This window comes from Atta colombica, unplaced genomic scaffold (genome assembly GCF_001594045.1).
Source record: "Atta colombica isolate Treedump-2 unplaced genomic scaffold, Acol1.0 scaffold100, whole genome shotgun sequence".
Taxonomy (NCBI): Eukaryota; Metazoa; Arthropoda; class Insecta; order Hymenoptera; family Formicidae; genus Atta; species Atta colombica.
This window is the reverse complement of record NW_017259185.1, coordinates 1,437,116-1,446,954: the sequence shown is the minus strand read 5'-3', so window position 1 is coordinate 1,446,954 and position 9,839 is coordinate 1,437,116. Positions and strand designations below refer to the sequence as shown.

Here is a 9,839-nt window from a genome sequence, read left to right as displayed (position 1 = left end):
TGTTTTCACATATGCATTTATTGTATGATTATTAATAGTTATTGCACACGAGCGGGGCGATTGTAAAATGGCTCGAGGACAATCCACGGATGATTCACCGTAATTGAATCCGAATAAAAGAATCCGAAACGAGAGAATGATAAAAAAAATATCTCGTGGAGCTCTCGTATCATGTATTTTAAAATAAATTAGAAGATCCGATTGCCATTTTGCAATCAACGACTCACAGTTATTGTCCTGATTATTGTTATCATGATTATTACAATCGACATCATGATCATCGTAGCGCGGCACTACTGAGAATAAGAAAGAAATTGATTATTATTATAGAATAAGATTAAATCGGGGAGGAGAGAAACGGAGATCTATTAAAAGCATTAATTGCAACGTTGTAGTAAATGATGTTTGTTATTGTTGCATAAGTAATCTCTTTACGTTATTTTTACCTTTTATGTGTTGTCTTATTAATCGACGACGGCATATTAAGGTAAGTAAAATTGCAGGTGATTGAAAATATGTTTCGTAATATAAATTCTTACATTTCTCAGCACATAAGTACTAAAAAACAATGAAAATCTATATTTTCCACAATATTCTTTTTATTCTTATTTATTTCTATTTTTTGCTTGCAGAAATTTTATACTAAAGCAGAAATTTTATAATCAAGAAGATAATTGACGCGGAAAACTCGCCTTATCGTTTTTGAAATATTAATCTTATTAATCGATGATGGCATATTAAAAAAAGTGAAACACTCGTTCTGCTTCAATTTTAGTAATATAAAAAAATATTTTTTATTTTTACAGTAAGATCTTTTTTTTTAAATGTTTGCTTAGCTGTTTGTAAGCTGTATATGCAAATTGTGCAATAAAAATTTATTCTTAAATATTTCAATGCTTTCAGATTAAAAGCATATTTCGGAATATAATTCCTAAGTTTCTTAGCATATACAATATTATATAAAAACAGCTAAAAATCATTTTCGTGAAATTTTCATTTTGGTTGCAGAAAGTTTTATTTTGGAGTCGCAATCGAGAGAACAATCACGACGAACGCGAACACAGAAAACTCGCTTTGAGAATTGCTTTGGAATAAATTTTATTTTTCGACTTGCGTCTGAATGCAATTTCATCCATTCGAGATCGAATATCGATCTGCGACGAGACCCTAGTGTGTTTCATAAATGATTCGAAATTTTGACGGCGCACGTGTCATTTTTTACGTGCTCTTTTTCGATTAATTAATTGTGCATTATCGTGCGCTTGTGATCTACTTCCGCCCTGATAAGCAATTTCTTTGGCCCACTTAGAAAACGTTTTTAAAACAAGAAAAGTAACGACTATATAAATCACGTCACGTGGCATCTCTTCGCTCGAATTGGCGTTTACTAATTAATATTGTAATTATCTCGAGCCTTGCACATGTAATCCAAGCTCATTAAATATGTATTAGATCCCGATTGTCGTGCAAGATGATTTCACTTACGAAGGCCGCGAAAGCGAGGCGATTTTATATTTTCGCGGCGTATCGCTAATCTCCAAGAGTTATTTGTGGAACATCTTAATTTCACAATAACGGGAGTTATGAAAGTTCTATAACTTTTGCCTAAATCACGGGAGAAAATTAATCATGCGGCGACAGATATCATCTGGTGCGTGAAGTATGTATTGGAAAAGACAAGAAAATCTGCGGTCGCCCGCGTATCTCCTACGGGGCGAAATGGAGCGACGCGGGTTCGCTAGATTCTTTCGTGAAGCATGAAATTCCGCGCTAGCAAGAAGAGTTCGCGCAAAGTGAGCGAACACTTCAGAAATCAAACTTGACCCTGAAAGTTTTGTTGATCGTTTTGACAATCGGATGAAGAGAGAAAGGCGAAAAGTCGACACGTGTGAGAATATTCAATGCGCAAGTTGACGTCAATTGGTCGTCGACACGCTGGATGTTCAGCTTTTACTTCAAAGTGACATGCTTTTCGCAGATGTTTGTAATAGCTAATTCAAAACTTGACTATGTATCTTATAACGTATTTTTCCTTAATTTTCATTTAATAACAATAATTATAAATGATAATCAAATGATCATTTAAATTCCCTGATATATAAAAAATATATATAATTATAATAAATTCGACAAATAGGGAATTAGTGCTGTAATAATACGATATATCAATTTCAATGTTATAAAATTGTATCCTAATTTAATTATTGATTTGTAGTATACATGTTTTGGCTAACTTTTTAGTCATCTTCAGTACGTAGATAATTCTATGTGGAAACGTAAGCGTTAAGATATATAAAATTAAGGTACTCGCATGATTTTCCTTACTTTTAAAATCCGCATTAAGGATGGCTAAAAAATTAGCCGAAACATGTGTATACTACAAATCAATAATTAAATTAGGATACATACCATTCAATAATATTGAAATTGATTGCGCACGTACTACAACATTATTTCCTTATTTGCCGAATTTATTATAATTATAAATAATTATAAATGTCTAAAAAAAACATTTAATCAATTTAATTTTTTTTCAATATTCAGATTTATTCTTTAAATTTAAATCTTTTTGTTTTTCAGCATGAAAAACTTAAGATGTTAAGATGTAATGTTCAAATAATTCTTCATTTTCAGAGAATGGACTTTCTAAGACATGTAAAAATTAAAATCAATATTTTTGTGTTAATTTTAACATCAAAGTGTACGCCTTTAAGTTAAAATTAACATTTTACTTTTTATAGTGTAAAAAAAAATAACTTTAAATTAGTTGTTTCATGACATATATTTTTTCTTTTCACACCTAACTTCTTTAATGAAATTATATTTCATTTTTACTTTTTTTCAACAATTCATTGCGTCATCGCATTCACAAAAACACATGTATATATGTTTGACATGTGCATGTTTGAATGTTTGCATCTGCATTGTGTCTACATTGAATCGAGATAAGATCCGTGCTTCTACAATGATTATACCGATCAGTTATCTCTGCGGGTTAAGAGAATGTATTCAAAACTTCAAATACGAATAAAAAAGACACGTGTCTCAATTCTATTAAACTCTCTTCTGTATTTAATTTTATATTGGGATATATTCTCAAGATAACTCTGATTAAAATCATACTCAATCATTCAAATCTGCCGCCTGCCGCCATTTATTTTTCTAATATTGAGAAGTTAGCCGCTAAAGTTTTTTTTTTAACAGGAACATTTAAGTGTCCGAACTTGCAACGTTCTTCTATTCGTTATACCGCATTGCGACGCAATTCCTTAGTCGCGCACAGTTTCTTTGATGCGCAAGAAAATAATTCGTTCAGCGCCATGGATTTGTTGTTCGATTGGAGTATGAAGGATATAAATCTTATTCTGCCGTACGTGAAGAAACGATTAATGTCAGGAAACGCGCAGGTATAAAAGAAATTCCTTATATTTGCTATTATTATTAAACATCGGATTTTTTATGCTGACAAAATATGCAAGTATACATAAAATATGCACAAATAAATATGCATTTTTGGAATGCCTTTTCAATAAGACAAATTTCTGCTGCGATTTTACTTCCTAATCTATTTTCTAAAAAAATATACAATTGCAGAGAATTCGATGTTTAATAATTATTATATATCTACTTTAATAATAGTATCTTTCTTGATGGACACGCGTTGGTTATACTACGTTGGGAAATAATTGACATCCAGGGTCTCGTCCCTGCGCACCGGAAAATCGTCCCGCGTGGGCCGGACTACCAGAGTCCTGTCGGTGTGCAGAGTGATATTGCCATGTACTGTCTTACTTCCGACTCGGGATTATCATCATAGGTGTTACACTGCAGCTTAGTCTAGAAAATCAGATGCTGAAACTGCAGTGTAACATCATGGTGGTCGATGCGGAGGTTGGCAATATCGATCGTCGGCGAACTTGACGCCCTTAGCACTGTCAGGATAATGGACTTCCTATGGAGGTCCATCTTCATGCCGGTGTTACTGACCTGTATCTTGTACTTGTACACCTTACTGTTCAACAATAGGTATATGAGTGCATGGTGCAGGTATTTTTGCGTAATATAATACGTTTTAATTTTTCGTTTTTTATTTTTAATTATTTCTATGTATCGCAATTTCTATGTGTCTACAAAGAGACATCAAATTTTTGTATTAAGTCTAATATCAAAGAAAAAATACTATATATTTTATAGAGATAATAAGATATATATCTTTTTCTTGGAAAATTATCTTTAATTTCAATAGGAAATTATAGGCAACATTCCTCGATCGAATTTTTATTCTTACTCTTCTTCTTAATAAGATTTAACTGATTAAGTATAACTTTCCTCGTAATAGAGATATAATTTCGCTGAGTTTAATCGTTGCAAATACGCGAAAATGGATCCTGCATCAAATTGCGTTTCATTAATTCGCGAACGAGCGTGAAGAGCAATCATTACAACTCGGAAAGCATGCATTTGATATGAACTCAGCGAAATTATAGGCATATTCATCACCTGTAACATAAACACGTAACGCACGAATCGAGGACGATCGATCGGAAATAGAGCGGAAAGGAATGAAAACGAGATCGGCCTAATCTACGATCGATGGCTTCGTTTATTAATATACATCTTCTGCAATCATAATTTCATTTTCTCTTCGATTCTTGTCTATTTAAATTAGAACTGGATTTCGGAGAAGCTATTGAATTTTCTGATACAGACGGAGGAATCTGAAAGAGGTATTGTTGTGGGAAAGCTTGTTAAATTCGACGTGATATCTACAATATGCGAGGTCGTGCAAACATCGGATGAAAATTTCATCAAGTATGTAATTCCATTCTTACGAAAAAGATATTTATATGTTTATCGAATTCAAATTTTCCTACATCCAGTGCGATTCTTCATGATTGAAAGGTACCGATTTTATTCGCAGAGTTGTTCTCGAAATCTTCGAGATTGTAAGCGCTCACAAAGAGTTCTATGAAAATCAAGCGGCCATAATTACTATGCAGACAATGCTAAGACTTAGTTACTGCGTAAATAAATCACTCAAAGACTCAACGCTGTTCGAGAAACTTGTAGGGGGCATGTCTGATATACTTGTTAGGTATACTTTTCTGATTATTTACTGTAAAAACGCAATGTAGTATAAATAATATATTTATATTAATTAATATAATGCATAATTAATTTTATATATTATTATTTATATATTATTATATAATTGATTATATTTACAAGTTATTTTCATTGATATTAATGATTTTAATAAATTATTAAAAGATTTGCTGGAGCAATTATAATTGTTATTCACACATAGTAAAATTGAAGGCTTTAATGATTTCTAGATCGCTAAAGTTAGATGTGAGTTTCGACACGGATTGCATTCTGCAGCAAATTGTATTTTTCGTGAAAAATCTGGATATCAAAGAATTGAAAAAGAACAAGCTGAAATTTATTACTATCACGATGTTTAATGTCATTCTGCAGAAACAAGCAGTCTTCGATAAAAATATCGATGCGGAAATGATCATCGACGTTTGTCACGATATATTAGAGTCAATGACAAAGATTGTCAAATGTGACGATGATAATGACACGATTTCATTCGCCATTGATTCATTATGCAGTACCTGCGCCAGCAGTGCTCGGTGGAATATTCATCAATTTATTTTTCTTCAACATCAATATATCAAAACTATTTTTATTATTAATAAAATGTTTCTGTGTCCGCAGATTCTGCCTCATGCAAGATTCGAGAGAAAATAATAAGACCGAACTTAAGATTTACGAAAAGAAAAATGATTTGGAAATTTCCGTGTACCATACGGTGATGGACATAATTATACCATACGTTAAAGTACGTTCGTTAGGAAATATAATAAAATATTAATCTACTAAAAATAATACGCCGCATAAATAAATATAAATAAATGGAATAAGTCATAAACACTATTGCTTTTTTTTGATAGGATAAAGACTTGTCTTCTCTAGACTTGATCGGATTTTATAGAAGTCTCGTCTTTTGTCTAAACAATTTGTATCAGCTAAAAAATTGCAATAAGGACAATTTGTCCAATCATTTGACTGCCAATGGATATCTGAAACGCTTGTTATATTTAACTGTGCAGTTTCCGTAAGTTGCATATCCGTTTCTAATACTGTATAGATCAATAGAATTATAAATGGCAATTATAAATTGACAAAAGGCATTTATGTTATATTCAATATTTTATAATTAAATATACATGGAAAGAATTTTTTTAAAAATTTATCCTGAAAATATGATAGTCGTGGGACAACATAATATTTCCAAAAATTTTAGTATAAATCTCTCTCATTCATTAATAAAACTACAATAAAGTATAAAATAAAAGTTTGATTAATTTTACTGAAATGCATGATAAAAATCTTTACAATATTGTATTGTACCACAACTATCATATTTTCGAAGTAAATTTTAAAACAAAATTCTTTCTGTGTATATAATTATTTTTTTAATAAACCTATGCCACACACACAGAAATAAAAACAAACTCTAATAGATATATATAAAGATCTAAATACTTCAGACATCTTTTCCTAATACTTTTCAAACTTTTATATATTAACGACAATCTATCATTTTTAATTTAAGTTTCGGACACATTAAACTTGCTAAGAATTCTTTCATCATTTCTTTAAAGATAATTTTTATGCTTTCAATTGTAATTTTTTTTTTACTTTATTCCTTTTATACTATTTTACAGAATTTTCTAAAAATCTATCTATCTAAAAATATACATAAAGAGATCGATTCGTATTTCTGTGCTATTCGTAGCGCTCTGAAAATCTTTAATATATGTAAATAGTTTTTATATAAGGTTTGCAATATTGCAGAATAAATTTTGTGTGTTACATATTATTGCTGAAGTTTAAATCTCTAATTTCAAAGATATATCTAAATCACTCAACATCATATACAAACTGCGAAGCAACATTTCACATTGCAGAGAGAATTTACGAAGAAGCACCTGTATATTACTGTCACGGATCCTGAGTATTCTCGGTAAAATGGCATTCCCCATAAAAACGACGAAGTTTGCGAATATATTGAATCAAGGTCTCGTTGAATTACCAAAAGATTCAACAAAATGGAACGATGCAGTAGCGTGCAAAAAAAACGGATCGGTCCTGATAATTCTGCTATATTATCATTATCTTGGCACAAGAGAGTATGAAAAAAACTATACTTTTCTGTATTATCACTTGTTTCATTCAAATACTACAATTTTTATATCATTCTTTAGAAGCGACGTGATATCTTTAAAATCTTTAATTACTAGAATCATGCTACTTCCAAAATCTACACCGATCTCAATTTTGATTTTAAAACCTTTATGGTTGCTATTTGCTGTAAGTACATATTTATCTCGTACTTGTTTACGATATGCACTGATTGCGTTCGATTTCGCAGGTAACGTCTCTATCTCATCCACGTCCTAATTTAGTATATCATTACGAAAACGCAGTTGTTCAGATGATGAGCATCTTGCAACGTTCAGAAATCAGTGAATTTTATACTCATCATGTCGATCTTTTACATTACTGTCTTACATGTCCGAACATTTCACAAAACTTGCTGTATCGAGTTTTAAATTTATGGCTGATAGAGTCTGATGGAGATATCAAGCCGTTATCATTTAATTATGACAAAGTTGCTGAATATCTATTGGTAAGTAGAATATCTATTTCTATATGTCAAAAAAAAGAAAGAAAAAGAGAAAATATGAAATTAACATTTCTTTTTGAATATTTTTAAGATAATTTTAAATATTTTAATAAGTTATAACATTTGACAGTTTGATTAAAAAAGTTTTAATACGAGAACAAATAATAATTTTTACTTGCTTACAAATAGGATATGATACATAGCAATTTTTCTAACAGTTTTGTCAATATTGCTCTGAAAGGACTTTGCCATTTAATACAAATCATCAAAAACGACAAACAGCGCATAGACAATCTCGCGAATACAGTGTGGCAAACATTACCTGATATTTTTTCATCGTATCAACCAGATACTGGTTTGTCAAAATAATTCAATAAATCTTCTAAGAGAAATATCATTACTATAAATATCATTAGTCTCTCTCTGTTATATTATTAATTTTTTAAAAATATATATATATTATTTATACTTATTATATTTATACGTAAAATTAATATTATAATTTTATTTAATATTGAGATTAATATTGTGATTTTGTCAACATTTGCATTTGTAGTCACACATATAGAAACAGCTCTGGAGTTAGCTAATATTATCCGACCATCCATGATACCATTACCTTTCATAATACGTAGCGCCGATAATATAGCCAATATTATACTTAACAAAAATACGAACTATTCTAATATAAAATTCATGACTTTAGTTTTAATGCAAGCGTACATCTTGTTAGAAGTCGCTATGACGCGCAATTCATTTGAAGGTAAAATACGAATATTTGTGAAAATGAATAATTACTTACAATAGATAAAATTATATATGTGCACACGTTTCTATTGAAATATGTTTTAAATATTATATTAAATAGAATATTTTAATAGAATATTTCAATTACAGTACTTAAAACGTACATGACAAATTTTCGGCTATTAAAATGGTTATACGTTCATGGATTTTCAAAAGAAAGATCAGATTTATCCACTGCTAGTATAAAACTGTTTACGTTTATTATTCATTGTCAAAAGAAATCATCACTAAAGGTATATTGGTTGCATATGTAAAAATTTAAGTGAAATTGTTGTATATTTTAAGATAAATTTGTTTTTCAGTGCAAAATGTCATTAACGATCAAAGTAAATCATTTATGTAACATGTTGTTATACGCAAAAGAATTACCATATTGTATAGCGAACGAGATGCAATTTATGTGCGAACTTTTAACATCAAATGATGGCTCGGCCGTCATTTTGCAAAACATCGTAACTGAAAGTAATTATATATACTTGGTTGAAATTTATGAAATTCTTCATCTCATTCATGCAGAGGTTAGTTATATTTAAAAATAAGACTGAAAAAGTGTGAAAGTATCTTTCTTGTATCATAAAATTTATTCGTTGTTTGTTTTAATAATTAGAAATATTAAAGTAATTAGATAACAGATAAGATAATAATCAATTGACATATCTAATTATTATTACCTTTTTACAGGTAGATCCAATATCGCAAGATATGGTATATCGAAGTTTAATTACTCTATTAAATTTTTGTAATACTAAAGCAATTAAGTTAATGCCTTATCTTAGCACTATAATGAGTACTTATAGTCTCATCAAGAGCGTTGATGTACAACGTCCATCGTGTCACTTCGACGAATTCATCGTTCCTTGGCTTTATTATCACAAGAAATATGATGAATATTATGTACCATGGAATCCTGAAGCGCTATTTAAGACACCCTTTGATGAAACTTTAGATAAGCTTAAAGAATATTTAATAGTCCTTAAAAATGAGAAAATGAAAGATGCTTATACAAATTTACAAAAAGCGGTAAGCATTATTTTTGGCTTATTCTAAAATAAATTATATAATCTGCAAGATTAATATCTTAATTAATTACAATATCGTTGTCTCTAATATTTTATTATATTTTATTTATATTTTTGTTTTAGTTATCACAGTTTGAGTAAAATATCATATTTTATCACAATACATGTGATTCATACGTATTAAGGAGGAAGTTGTAAAACTGAATTTATATCTGAAATATCAAATGTTTTATTAAATAGATGTCAATTAATTTTAAAAAATTTGTGTTTTATATTTTGAGATGAATGAGAAAATAAAGTTGTGTATAATAAAA

The 9,839-nt window shown here is 29.7% G+C and overlaps 1 protein-coding gene across 1 annotated transcript; it reads left to right on the top strand.

The window, feature by feature from the left end:
• Positions 1-3,320: 3,320 nt before the first annotated feature.
• LOC108684606 lies at positions 3,321-9,481 on the top strand (the record flags this gene model as incomplete). The annotated part of the gene is made up of 14 exons (XM_018189021.1): positions 3,321-3,407; positions 4,670-4,812; positions 4,922-5,095; positions 5,337-5,639; positions 5,725-5,848; positions 5,961-6,124; positions 6,981-7,202; positions 7,278-7,383; positions 7,445-7,702; positions 7,889-8,054; positions 8,256-8,462; positions 8,597-8,739; positions 8,809-9,024; positions 9,188-9,481. Coding segments are annotated over exons 1-14 (2,607 nt in total), but the record flags the coding sequence as incomplete, so codon positions are not given.
• Positions 9,482-9,839: the final 358 nt, after the last annotated feature.